Genomic DNA, 19,390 nt, shown 5'->3' with positions numbered 1-19,390 from the left:
AATCTGGGAACCTTGATGAGGACAGATTGAGATGGGAGAGAAGGTAAGGAGGCCTGCTAGCAGTCACTTGTGAAAATCTATTGTGGATGATGAGAGTTGTCTAGACTAAAATGGAAATTGAAAAAGAGGGAGACATGTCTAGATAAATTGAATTACATGTAAATATTACATGTAATATTAATATATCATTCCTGCCATCAGGGAGTTCACAATTATTATTTGAGAATATAAAACACTATGTATCTGTATCTAAGCACATACTTATACATGCAATAAGCAATTTATTATAATTCTGTATTTGCAACTTGTATATGTGTGCTGTGTAGTCATGCCCCAAGGGGAGGGGCTTAAGAATGATCATGGGAGGGAGGCTAGCAGGTGACCCTCCTGAAGTCTTCAGGGGAGATGACTTCAGGGGAGTTTCAGTGCCTAATGGCTGCTTGGTCTCCACTTACTCCTCCTCTCCATTTCCTCAACACTGCACCTGGCTACAGACTGGAAAACACTAAAACTCTGCTTCTATATGGTGAGTCCCCTGTCAAGACCAGTCAGGAGAGACAGGTTAGAAATGACGGGTCTCTAAAGTGGTTGCTTCCCAAGAATGGGGACACTAAACTTCCTTCACTTTGTCTTACATTGGCTCTGGCTCATAGAAAATTTAAATCTTTTTTCTATTCAAAAGAGGGCAACATAGTCTATTTTCATAAAGAAAAATAAATGGTTGGTATACTGTCCATTTTTAGTTGGATATTTCAATGGCGATTAATTGAGTATTTGCCCTTATTAGGGAAGGTGGGTTTGTACCTGTTTTATAATGATTCTTCTGAACTTACAGACTTTTTCACTGACAGTTCAGTGTAGTCATCATCAGTTACTCGACCACCCCTCACATCTGTAAAAACTGATGAAAGTCCAAGTGTATGTTTAGAGAACTCCGTATTTCAGTCAGGGAAGGAAAATCTCTTTTAGCACTGCAAGATAGTGTCAGGAATCTCCTGTTTCTCCTTCAGCCAGGCCAGATCCCTCCCGCTCACTCAGGGGAACACCAGTGGGTGCAGAATAAGTTCTGCTACTGTTGTTGAGGGGGTGATTTAGTATTGAATTATTAGTGTATTCAGTGAGAGGAGATGACTCATGATAGTTCCATAGTTACATCTTTGTGAAACCTAATAAATCATCGTTTCATGTAGGTTTTCAGAGTATTTGTTTCACATAATATTTTATTAAGTAATTCGAAGTAATTGGTTAATATGGGTAAGGACTGGCTCCTGCTATAATGAATCATGACTTTAGCAAGACATTTGATTGCAAATCAAATTTTTGACTTGGAGGATTTTTTTTCCCCACAAAACAGGTAGCTCATGCTAAAATCCAGGCCTTGGAATCAAACCTAGAAAATATTTTGACAAGAGAGACCAAAATGAAGTCTTTAATCCGGACCCTGGAACAAGAAAAAATGGCTTATCAAAAGACAGTGGAGCAAATCCGGAAGCTGCTGCCCGCGGATGCTCTAGCCAATTGTGAACTGTTGCTGAGAGACCTAAGCTGCAACCCTAACAACAAAGCCAAGATAGGAAGTAAGCCATAATTGAAGAGGCGTGGCCTCAGCAGGAAGTGCTCCTTAGAATACTACAGAGAGGAAGAGCCTGCATGCCGCTGGCCCAAGGCTGGACCCTGAAGCTGATGGAACCACCTAATACTGGTGCTGAGCCCCTAGTCACAGCAGGTGGACCTCGTGCTCATCAGAGCGTGCCAATCCTAAGCCATTGGACATATGTAGATTGGTTTTTGTTGTTGCTATGTACATATAAATATATATATAAAATGAACATAGTTCATGCTTTCAGATAAAATGAGTAGATGTATATTTAATTTTTTTAGTCAGAACTTCATGAAATCCACACCAAAGGAAAGGTAAACTGAAATTTCCCTTGGACATATGTGAAATCTTTTTGTCTTTATAGTGAAACAAAGCCAGAGCATCTTTGTATATTGCAATATACTTGAAAAAAATGAATGTATTTTTTTCTCCAAAGAACAGCATGTTTCACTCAATGGTGAAAAGGTGGAAACATTTATGTGACTTTATGTGTATCTGTCTTAATATCTACTGACATTGTCTATATGAGGAAAGTGACTGAATACTAGTCATGCTCCTATGAGTTTTTTGGGAAGGTAGGGGCATTTCTCCCTGCCTGCTTTGTGCCAACTAGCGTGTTGCATCTACATGCATTGTGAGTCTGGTTAAGAATTACTATAAACATACATAAAGAGAAAGTAGGACATTGTGGCTGAGTGTACCTAGCTCAAGGTAAAGGAGAATATCGCTAATTTTTTAGCGAACTAGATCAGCATTATTACTCAAACTAAAAATATCACACCTGAAAAATTTAATTTAGGACCTAAAATGTCTAGATTAACTTTCTGCCTTTTTAATTTAAATAACTCATTCAGTTGTGAATGAATTCCTCTTTATTTGGTGCCACAGTCACCAAATGACAAGGATTTGCCATTTTCCCACCAAATTGTGAGTGCTCATAATTTAGGTCTCTCTACCTTAAATTCAGTATAAAGAAATGTAATTATGATTGGTTTTTTTCCAAAGATGACAAGCTGTGTTGAAATACATTTTTTCTTTTGACCAATTGACAGACTCTAATAAGCTTTAATAATTTTCCCCTTTTATGTGAAAAGTTTTGAGAACTATGAAATATTTAGGAACAAACTGTTAAAATCCATTGGAAGGGAAAAGTGGTACCAGTGGTACCAGCTCAACTAAAACCTGCAGTTCTGCATTTCAACTCTTCACTTCCTCAGTCTACAAATAGCTTATTAGAGGACATTCACACATGCTGGGTATAGGCAAGGAAAGTAATTTTCAAAGTACATTTGCAATTCTCTTTTTCAGAGATGATTCTAGGATAGTGCCTCTGAAAGTTGATGCAGCATTTTTGCCTTTCCAAAAAGTATTTATCGTCACTGCTTTTTGCAGTACTTGTATTTTCACAGATGGATTATCTGGGGTAATTTTCTTCAAAGGGAGTTTGTTATACACAGTGAAAATTTATTATAGAGTAGAATAGTAAAGCTCTAGAGGTTTCAGAAAGCTTTGATGAACAGATGACAAACATCCGAAACCCCCGTACACTGTTACCCAGTGTGAATATAATAACTTGTTATAGCTCAGTGTGCCCTTGAATCCAGACAGTTTCTTAAAAGACAATAAAATCTTATTAGTAAAGTTAATGTAACTTCTAAGTTCTAGAAAATGCTGATTCTGTCTACCCCATTCAATTGGGGGCTACTAATTGATTTGTTGCTTGGTTTTCCTGAGAATTTCTCTATTTGTAGGAGGGGTTTTTTCTTTTTACTGTCTGTTGATGGAAAATTACTTTATGGGTGTGATGCACAGATGGTAGCCAAGGAATCTGTTGGGAAAGTTTGGAAAGAAACCTTTTCTTTCTGTTATTCAGTTTAAAGTAAACTTTATCCTGGATGTTTATAATCAATATTAAGAGTTATATTACAGCGTTCAGAGATTAAGCTGACTTGGATTCAATATTTTCTTTTGAAAATGAATTTTCTTTTTCATTTGTGATTTTTTAAAAATGTTGCACCAGTTATGCTTCATGCATTGTTACATCTTCATCAGGTTAATGTAATGTCTAGTTCCTTTGCAATAAATATATTACTGCAGCTTTCTTGACATATACTCTTTCTTTTCGGGAGAGAAGAAGCTCTTGGTTAGAGTCTTTTACTACAGGGGTCCCTGGGTACCTGTCCATGGCCTGTTATGAACGAGGCCACACAGCAGTGGTGGGCATGTGAGAAAGCATGACTGCCTGAGCTCCGACTCCTGTCAGATCAGCCATGACATTAGATTCTCATAGGAGCGCAAACCCTATTGTGAACCTGTGCATGCAGGAGATCTACATTGTGTGTTCCTCAAGAGAATCAAATGTCTAATGATCTGTCACTGTCTCCCATCATCCCCAGATGGGATCGTCTAGTTTCAGGAAAATAAGTTCAGGGTTCCCACTAATTCTACATTATGGTGAGTATATAATAATAATAATAGAAATAAAGTGCACAATAAATGTGCTTGAATCACTTAGTCATCCTGAAACCATCCCCTGCCACCAGTCTGTGGAAAAATTTTCTTCTATGAAACCAGTCCCTGGTGTCAAAAAGGTTGAGGACCGCTGCTTTATAAGATCTGCATGGTAAAACCCCATCTCTAGTAAAAATACAAAAATTAGCCAGGCATGGTGGTGCGCATCTGTAATTTCAGCTACTCAGAAGAGTAGGAGAGGCATGTATTGTTACTTATAGGAGGCCAAAGAATCGTCTGAACCTGAGAGGCGGAGCTTGCAGTGAGCCATTGCGCCACTGCACTCTAACCTGGGCCCCAGAATGAGACTCTACCTTAAAAAAAAAAAAAAAAAAAAAGATCTGCATGGTTTGGGTTGTACCTACTTAAAATTGCTACACAAATAATTCTTCGTAATAGAATCTGAGACAACAAAGATAATTCAAGAGACATTTATGTAAGTACATTGTTACCAGTTTTCAACTTACTTTCTCAATGGAGACTTTTGAAAGAAAATTATAAGCAACCACATTGACAGATTTGCATTCTATGCTTTTATTTTCCAGGCCCCCTCATAGATAGCAAGGGAGAGAAAGAGCCACAAGAAAATACAAAATTTTTCAATTGGATGCAGATAATTAAGAATTAAGGACACTTACTGATGGATGTGATATGAATGTTTTTACATAAAATATATATCTCTTGGAGTATTCTCATGTATATTTGTAATCCAATAAAAATATACTATATCTTCTTGCTAACTTTAGGACTAACACTTTTAACTATTTTTCACTTAATGTAGTAGTCAAGCATTTTGAGAATGAGGCACTGTAGTCTTAATATTACAGTCTCTTAATATCCATGTTGACTTTTGTTACTATGTCACCAATTCTTTTTTCACAGTACCAGATTAGGAATAAGAAATCTATCATCTGATGGCATGAAGTATTTAGTCCTTCTACCACAATGTGACACTCTCATTATATCACTCATTAGCTGTGATATAATGAGAAAAGCACTGGATTTAGAGTGAGAAGTTTTAGATCTATGTACTTTTATTTACTTAAAATAAAAGCACTGGATTTAGAGTGAGAAGTTTTAGATCTATGTACTTTTATTTACTTTTATTTATTTATTTAAGATCTACCACTTTTATTTACTCATTCAACAAATAGTTTTTGTGAGCCTATTCCAGGCTAGCTGCCTGAAATTCAGGGGTGGAGAAGACATACTCCTTGTCCTCAAAGAATTTGCATAGCCAAACAAGACTAAGAAAAATAACAAATCTGGAGGCATCCCATTACCTGACTTCAAACATAATACAAGGCTATAGTTACCAAAAAAAGCATGGCACTGGTATAAAGATAGGCACATAGACAGTGGAACAGAATAGAGAACCCAGAAATAAAGCCAAATACACAAACGAATCTTCCACAAAGCAAACAAAAACATAAAGTAGGAAAAGGACACCCGTTCAACAAATGGTGCTGGGACAACTGGCAAACCACATAGAAAAGGATGAACCTCATCTCTCAACTTTTACAAAAATCAAGATTTAAATCTAAGACCTGAAGTCATAAAAATTGTAGAAGATAACATTAGAAAAACTCTTCTAGACATTGGCTTAGGCAAAGACTTCATGATCAGAAACCCAAAAGCAAATGCAACAAAAACAAAGATGAATAGATGGGAATTAATTAAACTAAAAAGCTTCTGCACAGCAAAAGAAATAATCAGCAGAGTAAACAGACAACGCACAGAGTGGGAGAAAATGTTCACAATCTATACATCTGAGAAAGGACTAATATCCAGAATCCACAAGGAACTCAAATCAGCAAGAAAAAAAAATCACATCAAAAAGTAGGCTAAGGACATGAATAGACAATTCTCAGAAGAAGATACACAAGTGGTCAACAAACATGAAAAAAAAGTGCTCAACGTCACTAACAGGGAAATGCAAATTAAAGCTGCAATGCGATACTGTCTTACTCCTACAAGAAAGGCCGTAATAAAAAAACTCAAAAAATAATAGACATTGGCATGGATGCAGTGAAAAGGGAATACTTTTACACTGCTGGTGGGAATGTAAACTAGGACAACCTCTGGAAAATAGTGTGAAGATTTCTTAAAGAACTAACAGTAGATCTACCATTTGATCCAGCAAACTCACTACTGGATTTCTGCCCAGATGAAAAGAAGTCATATGTTGACTTACAAATATATATACATACATATATACACACACACGCCTATATATACATACACATATATACGTACACATATGTACATATATACATATATATACGTGTGTGTGTGTATATATGTTACATTTTCTTTATCCATTCACTAGTGGGCATTTGGGCTGGTTCCATATTTTTGCAATTACAAATTGTGCTGCTATAAACATGCATGTGCAAGTATCTTTTTTGTATCGTTACTTCTTTTCCTCTGGGTAGATACCCAGGAGTGAGATTTCTAGATCAAATGGTAGATCTGTGTGTATGTGTATGTGTGTGTGTGTGTGTGTGTATAGTATTCCATGTGTGTATATATATACACACACACACACAGAATACTATACACATGCACACACACACACACACACATATGTATAAGAAATACTACTGAGCCATGAGAAAGTAATGAAATAATGGCATTTGCAGCAACCTGGAAGGAGTTGGAGATCATTATTCTAAGTGATGTAACTGAGGAATGGAAAACCAAACATCATATGTTCTCATTCATAAGCGGCAGCTAAGCTATGAGGATGCAAAGGCATAAGAATGATACAGTGGACTTTGGAGACTCAGGGAAAAGGGTGGGAGGGGGGTAAGGGATAAAAGATTACACATTGGGTGTAGTGTACACTGCTCGGGTGGCAGGTGCACCAAAAGCTCAGAAATCACCACTAAAGAACTTATCCATGTAGCCAAAGACCATCTGTTCTCCAAAAACCTATTGAAATAAAAAATAATAAAAAAGAAAACAAGAGAGTTTATACATTAAGGTGGAAAAATAGATATGCAAAGTAGTACAAACAAGACTCATTTCACTCAGCCTGGATGGGGGACTGGGTAGCATTGGAGTGGGTGTCAAATGTAGTGTGAGGATGGCATGCTTGATCTGAGTCTGGAAACTGCAGTAGAAGTTGACTAGTTTGTGTAAAGCAATATGTGAAAGATAGGGGATGGCGCAGCAGATCCTCAAAGTGTTATTTTATTACAATGTTCATGAGAAAAAAAGTAGATTCCCTGCCAGGGCCACTGCTTGTGTGGAGTCTGCCCATTCTCCCTTAGTGAATTAGGTGAGCTGGCATGTCTAAATGGCCTCATTGTGAGTGATTGTAGGTAAGAGTGGCCCTGCAATGGGATGGCAAGCTGGCCAGCATTGGTTCCTGCTTGGGACCCTGAGATGCTGGGATGGACTCCAGCCAACCAAGACCCAGAGATGGAATAAATTGGTTGGAAAATGAATGAATAAATACAACTGATTGTAAAATAAAAATTGATAGACTTTACAATACATGTATGACACTAACGGATGCAGTATGAAAGTGCTCAGCGAGCCCTCCATGTTTGTGATGGTTTTTGAACTTCATGGTTGGAGGAGGTGCTCCTGACAATTTTTGCGTTTGCAAACATTTTTTCCTTGATTTTCCCCACCACAACGACAAACGCTGTCACTCACAGGTTCATCAAAAAGGGGGCAAATGATTATCTTACTTGTTTCTATGAATCTTTCTTAAATGTATGTATAATTCACATTTACTTCAGTGTTTGATATTAGAAGTGTGTGGTGACTTTATTTAGAAGTTTGGTGATGTTTTTGTGACCAGAAACATACTGTAGGAACTTAACTTTTGTGTATATCAATTAGCTTATGGTAAAATTGGTTTCCCTGTACATTGTGTCACTTAAAGTCAGTTTCCAAGAACCTTACTATTGCCAGGTCTGTCCCGTAGACGCTGACTGAGGGATGAAATGAGTACTCAGACACAGGTATGTAGTGTAAGAGCAGCTAGGGGACTGCCTGGCTCAAGTGGCCAGAGTGCATCCCTAAGAAGCTGGAGCTGCTTGCTTTTTTTCAGTGCAGGCATAATGCCAAAAACCTGGAGCCAACAAAACCTGCAGGTAATTAACATTTATTGTTCCCCTTTCAGGGAACATCACACGCAGATGATCAAAGGTCAGATTTTGGTCAACGTAAGTAAACAAGCCTGTTTAAGATAAATTCCCTCACACTCCCTTGTACCTACTCCTTACCCTCTGCCTCAGGGTTATAAAACAGCTGCCTTCAGCAATTCTGCCCCAGGGCTCTGCAGAACCTTCTGTGCCTTCAGAAGATTTGCATCATTTCCCTATAGTTTTTCCTGCCACTCTGACCAATCCCCCACATACTATGATGGTAAGTGATGACTTACTGTTTATAAATCATAACTCGTTCCTTAATTTTGAAGTTTAGTAAGTCTACTCAGTAAGTATAGTTACATGGGGGTGTAGTGGGAGATGAGTCCCTGACACACAAGGACTCTATCATGAAAGTCTTTGTAGACCATTGGAGCCCATGTGAGGTCATTTTGAGTTCTGCCTAGCAGACAATGGCACCATTAATGACTGATAACCTGGAGAGAGACATCTGGTTTGCTCCAATTCATTTTATACATTTGGAGAGAAACTAGAGAGTAGGAGTGTATAATTAGGTGAATGTAGTAAAAATAAGGGTTGAACAAAGCAAAGCAGAACAGTTCAAGCCTGATCCAGGGCAGTGGGCTCTTTCTGATATATCAGTCACTGAAACTTGCTAGTTTCATCAGCAAAATATTTGTCCCCCTTTTTCCCCAATCCCTGCAGCAGCTACCTTAGTTTATTCATGTTCTTGGTCCAGTGGATTGAACTGAGACCATTACCCGCTTTTAAGGGCAAATTCCTAAGCCACAGATACTGAACTAGTTGTTTTTTGTTTTGTGGAGTGAGAAACGCAAGTAGAGGTTGGGGCTGAATGGCTCAATGGAAGAGCCAGGAAGGATCCAGAATTGAAAGGGAATTCAATGGAAGCATAGGAAGAAAGCAATAGAAAAAATAAGTGAAGATTTTTGGAGCAAAATGCTATTATCCCTTCAGTCTACTCATGACATTGAGTACAATGTCAATATCTTGGTGCTCCATGTTGTGGGACCAGATCTTTGATACAAGTTCTGTTTCAAGGTAGTGTAGCAGTGGAGGTCATGCCAAAGGGAGCATGCCCAAATATGGGTTATCATTTCTAACCTGGATTGCTCCTTGCCATTAGTGCTCCTCCCCTTGGCAAAGATAACTTCCTAAAACATAAATCTTATTCAGTTTATCCTCAGCTTAAAAACCTTCAAAGCCTTTTTCTCCCTCCCAGGATGAAGTTCAACTCCTAAAATGACACATTCAGTTTTTCATGAGCATGTCCTTAATAACCTGTCCAGCATGATCTCCTGCCTCTGGCCCCATCTTTTTCTGTGCTCAGATCAAATGGCTAAAATGCTAAAATCCATCTAGTTTCATGAACCAACCATTCTTTTGCTTTGCACAAGCCAATCCTTTCTTCCCACACTCCTTGGGGTTCACTCCTATAGGATACTCTTAGGTCTCTGTAATAGGAGTATCCAACCACACCGCCACTACAGCCTAAGGAGTAGCATCACATCACTGGCAACCTGGGAGGGGGTACCGGGGAATGAGGGAGCAAGGTGCTGCTGAAGTTCGTGGGTATCTCAACACCCCCAATAATGTTATGCATACTAAAAACCAAAAAGCTAACTTCATCTTTACCCTGCCAGAAAAGCATGTTAATGGACTTTGGAGAGACAGGTGTAGTTGTGTCTAGCACTTTATATTTCTTGATGGCCTACTATGGATGGGTCAGACACTTTGTTAGATTGTAGGACCTCAAAAACGTCTCTCTCTGGAATTCTCTGTGTCAGTTCTCATCTGAGAAAAGCACAGTTTTTATGAAAAAGCAAAAAGGAGCATGCAGTGTAACACTCTGTAATTTGTAAAAGTGCTCTAGTGTTTCACCCTTCATTGTAAATATGTTACATGCTTGTTCTATGTACAAATTATATCCAATGCAGTATATTATGGCATATCTTATACTTCACATTAAATATATTATGATACAAGCTATGAATGTAATAGGGTAGTTGCACTGAATAATGCAGGAACATTACTTACATAGACTATAATGTGGATGGTGCTCCCTGGAGCTGTGTAATGTATCAGCTGATAAAATATATTACATATAATGTAGTACACATATTATACTGACACCTGACACCATGTATCCCACACTGTTTATGTATTAACATGCTCTTACTATTCCATTGTCTACACTGATATAATTTTATAATTCTAAAGCACTCTTACCCAGGCAAATTATTTCATTGATCATTACAGTAACATCCCAAAAGACCCATGAACTTTTCAATAGACAGTTTATATCCCAAGATTCTTTGAAGCCCCTCATCTCGAAATTCACACTTTCTCTTTCCACCAATCATATTATTATTATATCATGATTGTCAGCCTGTCTTAATCAAACACTACATTGAAATACACGCCCCCAAACAAAACTTCCCCTCTGAGACACAACCAAAGCTCTGTAGAGTTGGCATTCTCCCTTACTGTGATAGGCAATAAACTCAGCTGTCTTCATAACCTCAGCATATGACTTCTTTTCTTCCTTAAGCTGAAAACTTTCACCTTTTGACTTGCAGGTAGCACTTGACAGCTTCTCTTTGGAATATCTGTATTGCCAGTATCACTATTCTCCAGGTTAGGGGCCATTATAAAGTAAAATAAGGGTTGCTTGAGCAGAAGCACAGCGATGGCTCAACAGGTGATCTGGTAACCAAGAGAGCTACTATGGGACTCACAGGCAAGTGAGGCAGGAGAACAGGGTCTGGAGGCAGGGAACATAAGCCTGATTCATGCTGACTTCCTAGAACTATACCAAATGGGAACACTTCAGCTATGACAGGGAATATCCTCTCCATTTACATAGGGTGCACACCGTGTAAATGACTTTGTAACTTTATTTCATCCTCTTTGTTGACATAAGGTGTACACCACGTAACCAATGGAAACCTCTAGAGAATATTTAAACCCCAGAAAATTCTGTAATGGGGCCCTCAAGCCCCTGTGCTGTGGCCCACTTCCACCCTGTGGAGTGTACTTTCATTTTCAGTAAATCTCTGCTTTTGTTTCTTCATTCTTTCTTTGCTTTGTTTGTGTATTTTGTCCAATTCTTTGTTCAAGATGCCAAGAACCAGGACACCTTCATCCAGTAACGCAAGGAGTGTAGACAGCGTGGATATGCTGGACAAAGGGTCAGTTCATGTCCTAGGTGGTACAGAGTGGGACAATGTGAGATTTAATCACATGACTTAGAACAGTGTGTGATTTAACACATATGAATTATTTATATGTGGGATTATTCATTTAATATTTTCAGACCTCAGTTGCCCCCAGATAACCTGTGGAATTTTTCATTTCATATTTTCAGACCTCAGTTGACCTCAGATAACCAAAGTCCTGCAAAGAAAAAACGCTGATAAGGGGAACTATGGTACATGCTATTGTTTTCTTATCTTTTTACTTTGCTTATCTTATACTTAATTTCTATTTTCTTTCTCCAGTCCTCTTTTCCCAAAGTTATATCTATCTCAGATCTCCCGGTAATTCTCATCATTTCCTATCATAATTGGTGGATCACAGGGATACAGGCAAGGTTGACCCTCCTAGTTTTTATTCCTACAATAATACAATTGTAGAAAACATTGAGATTAAACTAAATATTTTATTTACTATCATGTGCGTGAGGTCTATAAATATTAATAGCTGAGCGTTACAATGAGGTATTCTCCAAAACCTCATAAATAAGGGAAATGTGATATTCTTTGAAGTGAAATCAATAGTTTTTGCTCTCATCTACAGGGTCGCTTTAGACAGAATACTTCCTGGATCTGAGAGCTTTGACTGTGATCTAATTGAATATGTTTGCACAGCTAAAGAAAGATTAGGTTAATTAGAAAAGGATTGTTTAGCCTTAGAAATACAGAAGAAAGAAAATCAAGCAGTTTGGGCAGATCCAGGTGGAGGGAACCTTAGCCAAGATCCCTGGCAAAGTTGCTGTTTATTGTGAAATTGAATACGGGGAGTCCTGGCCTCCAGAATACAAGCGTTCTGGCTCCTCTGACAAGTCTGTCCCCATTGTGAGATTGATGTCATCTGTGATAGACATATGTCCTAAACATCCAATTCATTGTACTCCCCTTGTTCGAAGTCTATGCCGTCAGAGCAATCTTCCATTTACGATTTAGCTTTTCTGGATGTCATAGAGAAAGGCTAGTCTAGTTTTAAAACTGCATATATTCAAGTCCCTGAAACAGTTCTGCTTTTTAATATAAACTTAAAACAGGGATTTCCAATTTTTGGAATTATAGTAAAATATACACAACATCAAATTTACCATCTTAATCATTTTTAAGTGGCATTAACTACATTTACATGTTGTGTAGCCATCACTATCATCCATCTCCAGAACTCTTTTCAGCTTGCAAAACTGAAACTCTGTACCTACTGAACATTCAGTCTCCGGTCACCCCTTCCCCAGCCCCTGGTAACCATCAGTCTGCTTTGTCTGTGAATGTGACTACTGTGGGCACCTCACTGAAGTAGAATCATACAGCATTTGTCCTTTTGTGACTGATTTGTCTTACCTAGCATAATGTCTTCAAGGGTCATCTAGGTTGCAGCATGTGTGAGCACATCTTTCCTTTTTAAGGCTGAATAAAATTCCATTGTACGCATATACACCACTTTTTGTATTTTCATTTCTCTTAAGGGGACACCTGAGTTGCTTCCACATTTAGCTATTATGAAAATGCTGCTATGAACATGGGTGTACAAATACATTAGTCTCAGGAGCTTGGTTTTTGTGAGTCCACCCATGAAGAATGAATCTGTGGTTTGCATGCTGATGAAATCAAACTGCTGAGCCTTCAAGGGCCCAAATGGAAAAAACTTACCAGGGTAAATGACATTTTTGGGTGATTTCTTGCTACTATTATTATGTAGAAAAAAATCCTAGAATGTAAGGGTTGGATGTTGGGCAAACTGGTTTTCTTAATACTAGTGCTGCTTTTGCATACATGGGAGATTATTTTTCTAAGAGCTAGTCAAATATTGCTAATTTTCAAGTTCTCTTTTGCAGAGTAAAAGCTTATGTGGTCTGATATTCTTTGCCTTCTCAGATTGAGTTAATTTGCAAATTCACAGATATCGTTCTCAATAGACTATGATATTATATAGAAAGGATTATTTCAGTTAAAATACATCTTACACTCTATATTCAGGGATGTCTCAGAAGTGTTGACATCTCAAAATGAAATGAGGGCGTTTCCTGTGTTGACTTTTACCAACTTGGGCCTATTTATTTTTCTTTATACATTTATATTCTGTTTTTGTCTAGTGAACGGTTACTCTATTTCAGTCCCCTCTCCTCTGCTCCCTAATTTAGCCTTTGTATAGTAAATTGGGTACTTATAGGGATAAATCACCATTCACTCTTTAATAAGTCTATTAAGGCTTATGTAATTAGAGCATTCATTAGTCCTTTAATAGTACTTACATTTAAAATCACAGGGCAAGGCAGGAAGGGAGGTATCAGTGACTTGAGTGAGTTAATATGCTTGGTTAATATGCTTGGTTTTCTTCCCATTTCCCTTGAAGCTAAATTTATCAGTTAAGTATGCCCTGGGATAAACTGTTCCACTCACTCAAAGAATCAAAATACACTTCACATACTGTTTCTGTGAAAGGATTACCAGATAAAATATTAATATGAGTGCAGATACAAGAAATTATTACAGAATTTTGGAAAATACACTTTCTTACAATTGTGTTTCTTCATCTCTTTGTTCTTCCTGAGCCTGGAGGAAGTGGACAAAAGAGTTATTAAGAGGCCGGGTGCGGTGACTCATGCCTGTAATCCCAGCACTTTGGGAGGCCGAGATGGGTGGATCACGAGGTCAGGAGTTCAAGACCAGACTGGCCAAGATGGTGAAACTCCGTCTCTACTAAAAACACAAAAATTAGCTGGGCATGGTGGTACACACCTGTAATCCCAGCTACTTGGGAGGCTGAGGCAGGAGAATCACTTGAACCCGGGCAGCAGAGGTTGCAGTGAGCCAAGATCGCACCACTGCACTCCAGCCTGGGCAATAGAGCAAGACTCTGTCTCAAAAAAAAAAAAAAAAAAGAGTTTTTAAGAGCAGAGTCCCTGTAATCCCAGCACTTTGGGAGGCTGAGGCAGATGGATCACCTGAGGTCAGGAGTTTGAGACCAGCCTGGCCAACATGGTGAAACCGTGTCTCTACTAAAAATACAACAATTAGCTGGGCGTGGTGGCAGGAGCCTGTAATGCCAGCTACTCAGGAGGCTGAGGCAGGAGAATTGCTTGAGCCTGGGAGGCGGAGGTTTCAGCGAGCCAAGATGGCACCACTCCACTCTAATCTGGGTGAGAGAGTGAGACCAAACATCACTTTCTGACTGGGCATGGTGGCTCACACCTGTAATCCCAGCACTTTGGAAGGCCAAGGTGGGTGGATCACCTGAGGTCAGGAGTTTGAGACCAGCCTGACCAACATGTTGAAAACCCATTTCTACTAAATACAAACAAATAAACAAAAATAGCTGGGTGTGGTGGCACATGCCTGTAATCCCAGCTACTTGGGAAGTGGAAGCAGAAGAATCACTTGAACCCAAGAGGTGGAGGTTGCATTGAGCTGAAGTTGTACCATTGCCTTCCAGCCTCAGCAACAAGAGTGAAACTCTGTCTCTAAATACATAAATAAATAAATAAAAATAAAACACCACTTTCTGTGAGGCTGTGCTAATTTTGTTTAGCACAAGGGATGATGGAAAGCCATGCACTGTTTCACTGTGCAGGTTAACTTTTCCCGTGGCAGGCAAACTTAGATAGCTTGAGAAATCTCTCATCCTTTTGTGGGCATTTTACTGAGCTGGTTTGTCACCAGCCCAAGCTTATTTGTGTACAAGGAAAGTTACAAGAAAGAATTGGTTTACCCGTTGCACGTTTGGATTAATTACCACATGAACTGTTGGCAGCATCTGGGAGACCTAGTTCACATGGCTCTGTAGCGAGGATAATTGTATTGCCTTGGACTTTCTCAAAGTGTTTTCATGGAGAACACTTAGCGGTGCTAACAGGTAAATAGGTTCTATGACCAAGTAAGTTTGGGAGACAATGGATTAAGCCACATTATATAGAATTTTTTTTCTGCGGGGCTTTCAGGTAGCTTTAGCTTACTGCAGCTCCTTGGGAGGAGGGCCAGGAGACCAGGTAGCCCTTAGTGTTAGGAGCACACCCGCTCCTGCACTTACTTCTTGTTGACCTGGGCAAGTCATCAAACTTTTTAGCATCTGAGTTTTTCTTTTTGGTTTTTGAGATGGAGTCTCACTCTGTCGCCCAGGCTGGAGTATAGTGATGCGATCTTGGCTCACTGAAACCTCCACCTCCCAGGTTCAACCAATTCTCCTGCCTCAGCCTCCCCAGGAGCTGGGATTGCAGGTGTGTGCCACCATGCCCAGCTAATTTTTGTATTTTTAGTAGAGATGGGGTTTCACCACATTGGCCAGGCTGGTCTTGAGCTCCCAACCTCAAATGATTCACCCGCCTTGGCCTCCCAAAATGCTGGGACTAAGGCATGAGCCACTGTGCCCTGCTGCATCTGAGTATTCTTATTTGTAAAATGATGGACTTAAATTAGAACACTAAGGCTTCATTCAGCTGTGTGATTTCTGCAATAAATAATTTTCCAAAACTTCAGATAAATCATGTAAGGCACAAGGAAAGAAAATTCTGGTCTGACTTTCAGTCTAACTATGATAATTCATAATTCATCTTCATCTCATAATTTACTTTTACTTTTTAAAAAATGTCAGTACAAGGAATCGGCCGAATAAATATATTTTACCAGCCTTTTATTCCCCCCTCTGAGTAATATAAGTCAACATGAAACTGTATGGTTAGACTTGTTTTAGAAAAATAGATGAATAGACCAGGCACAGTGGCTCACACCTGTAATCCCAACATTCTGAGAAGCTGTGGTTGGAGGGTTGCTTGAGGCCAGGAGTTTGAGACCAGCTTGAGCAACATGATGAGACCCCATCACTACCAAAAATAAAAAATTAGCTGGCTGTGGTGGTATGTGCCTGTGGTCCCAGCTTCTTGGGAGGATGAGGCAGGAGGATTGCTTGAGCCAGGAGGCGGAGGCTGCAATGATCTGTGATGGCATCACTTCATTCCAGCCTGGGTGACAGAGCAAGACCCTGTCTTGAAAAAAAAAATAGTAAAATGAAATTAAAAGCAGAAAACAGGTGAGTGAATCATTTCACCCTCTTCCTTCTGAGTGTTGGCATATAGTTGCTGCATTTTAATTTTAGTCTTGCTTTTCATTGTTGGAGTGATGAAGATAAAAGAATGATATGTTCTTTTGAAAAAATCTAACTACAAAATAAATTTTGTCTTAAAATTCTATTTTTTGATAAAAAATATATAATCTGAAAAGATAAAGAAAGGCTTTGGATCATCAAATGCATTTCTATAACGCTTACCTCTAAAATGTTGCCTTCATGAATCTATAATACTAAATTTCTGTCGCATGGATAATGCTGATTGTCATTCTATGAATGAATAAAAGTTGGTAAATAAGAAAAGCCCATATATAATAAAATGTCTTTTTCTATTGACATTGTGCTGTACAGCATTTGTGTTCCCCTCGAGTGGGAAATGCATGATTTATTTATATAGAAAATCATAAATAGCACACACATTCAATGGGGTGAGGTAAATTGCGGGATACATTTTTTATTAACTCAACAAACATTTATTAAAAACCTACTGTGTGCCAGCCAGTGTCCTAAGTGCTGAGAACACAGTCCTATAGAGAAGATAGACAAGAAGAGGCCGTACAATATAGTGACAATGCATCATGAAAGATTAGTTAGGCAGTGATAGTAAAGCCAAGAGGAGGGCCACCTAACCTTGTGAGATCAGGAAAGGCTCTTAATTAAATGAATAAAATTTAAATAGGCCAGGCACGGTGGCTCATGCCTGTAATCCCAGCAGTTTGGGAGGCCAAGACAGGTGGATTACTGGCAGTCAGGAGTCTGAGACCAGCCTGGCCAACATGGTGAAACCCCATCTCTACAAAAAAATACAAAAATTAGCCTGCGTGCTGGCATGTGCCTGTGGTCCCAGCTACTTGGGAGGCTGAGGCAGGAGATTCCCTTTAACCTAAGAGGAAGAGGTTGCAGTGAGCCAAGATTATACAACTGCAGTCCAGCCTGGGCAACACAGCAAGACTCTGTATCAAAAAAAAAAAAAAAAAAAAATTAAATAGTCATTTGTTGTCACTACATGACCCTAAAAGAATTTCAGGCTTAAATTGACTAGTATCTTTTAGACCATACCACTTTGCTTAATAGTTCCTCATTTAAAAAACTAATGCTTGTTTATGTTTTTCCAAATGTAAAAGTTAGTATACAGGATTACTTACGAAGCCCTAAAATTTTTTTTTAAAATTTACATCATTTCTACTATCTACAAGTTATCAATAATATGTTTATATATTTCTTTTGTCATCATTTCCATGCATTACAAAATAGATATAGACAATAATAGAATTCTGTATCTGATATTAACATCATGACGTATTTATGTCATTAAAAATCTCTAAAATATCTGTATGCATAATTTTCAATGGCTATTCAAGTAAACCAAAATGTATTAATGTTTTTCTATTTATGTAGTTTCATACATTCTTCAGGTATAATCAAATGACTTACAACATTCAACTACCTACTGAAAAAAATAATATAACATAATCAGCTGTTTTCTATTCCCTAAAATTGGTACCTCAAAAGATTATATTGTATTTGAGAGTTCCTTCATTATTCAGTAAACTAATGCATAGGCTACATCTTCTAATATATGGTAAATTAAACATATTCATAGGTTAACTAGATAAGCAATATATCTTAAATATATTTCTTTTTAAACAGAATTTCTATGCTCCATATATTGTAGATGTGTTTTGGCCCCTAGATCATACTGCAACATTTGATAACTAATGTTTTAGGATAGTTCAATGCCTCTCCGGAAAGAGTAGAGAATATATGTACCATGGGTCAAATTACATAATTTGTTGGATATATACAAAGTCATACCTCTGTTGAAATTGTGATGATTTTCTACAAACAAGCCCAAATACAAATTCTAGACTCCTGTGTAGTCCATCCTTACCTTCCTGCAGCTTTCAAAATCCACTATCAATGTTACAGAAATTTCAAGGGAAAAGAAGATCCAATATATGAAATACAATTCCCCTTCTTAAATCCCCGTAAGTTTCTTCTTTCATTTTGCTACAACTGGAGTCTTTCATTCTCAACTGTCTACCAAACTTTCCCCAACACACTCTGAGTGAGCAGCTATTCAGTTCTCTATATGTAGATCACCTTAACCTTTCTCCTCCTTTTAGTTTTGTCCACGCTTATCCATTTACTATATGACCTGAGTGTTTGTGTCCTCCCATGATTGACATGTTAAAAACTAACCCCCATGGTGAAGGTATTAGGAAATGGGGGCCTTCAGAGGTGATTAGGTCATGAAGTCACAGCCCTCATGAATGAGATTAGTGCCCTTATCAAAGAGGCCTGAGGGGGCTTTTTAGCTTCTTTTGTCACAGAAGGTGCCATCTGTGAGATGCTGTTTATGGCCATAACCAGACATCAAATCTGCCAAAACTTTGATCTTGGACTTCCCAGCATCCAGAACTGTGAGAAATAAATTTCTATTGTTTATAAATTACCCAGTCTGAAGTTTTGTTATAGCAGTCCAAATGGGTGAAGACGTTCAGTAAGCAAGAATTGCTCCCTCTGGAAGCCCAAGGTGAAGTAAGAGGAAGATTATATTGGATTGGTTGGTTCTATTGGGTTGGATCTGTTACCTAGTATTAATTTTTCGATCTGTCTGTTGTATAACCTTACTATAGACTCCTGGATAATTAGAGAATTCCCGCTTCCTTCACTAAAAGGGCCTAGTCAGTATGCCTGACATTCTCAGAAAGAAAGTTTGACACTACTCTTAATTCTGCCTCCCCTTCCATCAGTGGCCTTTATTAGAATACTTGACAGTGAACTGGTTTAGTTGTTCATGTTATAAAATGGAAAAGATGTACAAAAGGTTTTT

At 38.5% G+C, this 19,390-nt stretch overlaps 1 protein-coding gene across 11 annotated transcripts in view; it reads left to right on the top strand.

Moving 5' to 3' along the window:
- TBC1D4 (TBC1 domain family member 4) overlaps nt 1-4,199 on the top strand; it is a 212,323-nt gene extending 208,124 nt beyond the window's left edge. For 10 of the 11 annotated variants that reach the window (XR_013407575.1, XM_015121187.3, XM_015121186.3 and 7 more), the window contains one exon: nt 1,355-3,696. Coding sequence is in view for 10 of the 11 variants with exons in the window: in XM_015121187.3 (XP_014976673.3) it covers nt 1,355-1,588 (234 nt within the window). In the remaining variant the exon portion in view is untranslated. 11 annotated transcript variants of the gene reach the window in all.
- The last annotated feature ends 15,191 nt before the right edge of the window (nt 4,200-19,390 follow it).

The sequence above is a fragment of the Macaca mulatta genome, chromosome 17 (genome assembly GCF_049350105.2).
Source record: "Macaca mulatta isolate MMU2019108-1 chromosome 17, T2T-MMU8v2.0, whole genome shotgun sequence".
Lineage (NCBI taxonomy): Eukaryota > Metazoa > Chordata > Mammalia > Primates > Cercopithecidae > Macaca > Macaca mulatta.
The sequence above is the reverse complement of the archived record's forward strand: the minus strand, read 5'-3'. Positions and strand labels throughout refer to the sequence as shown.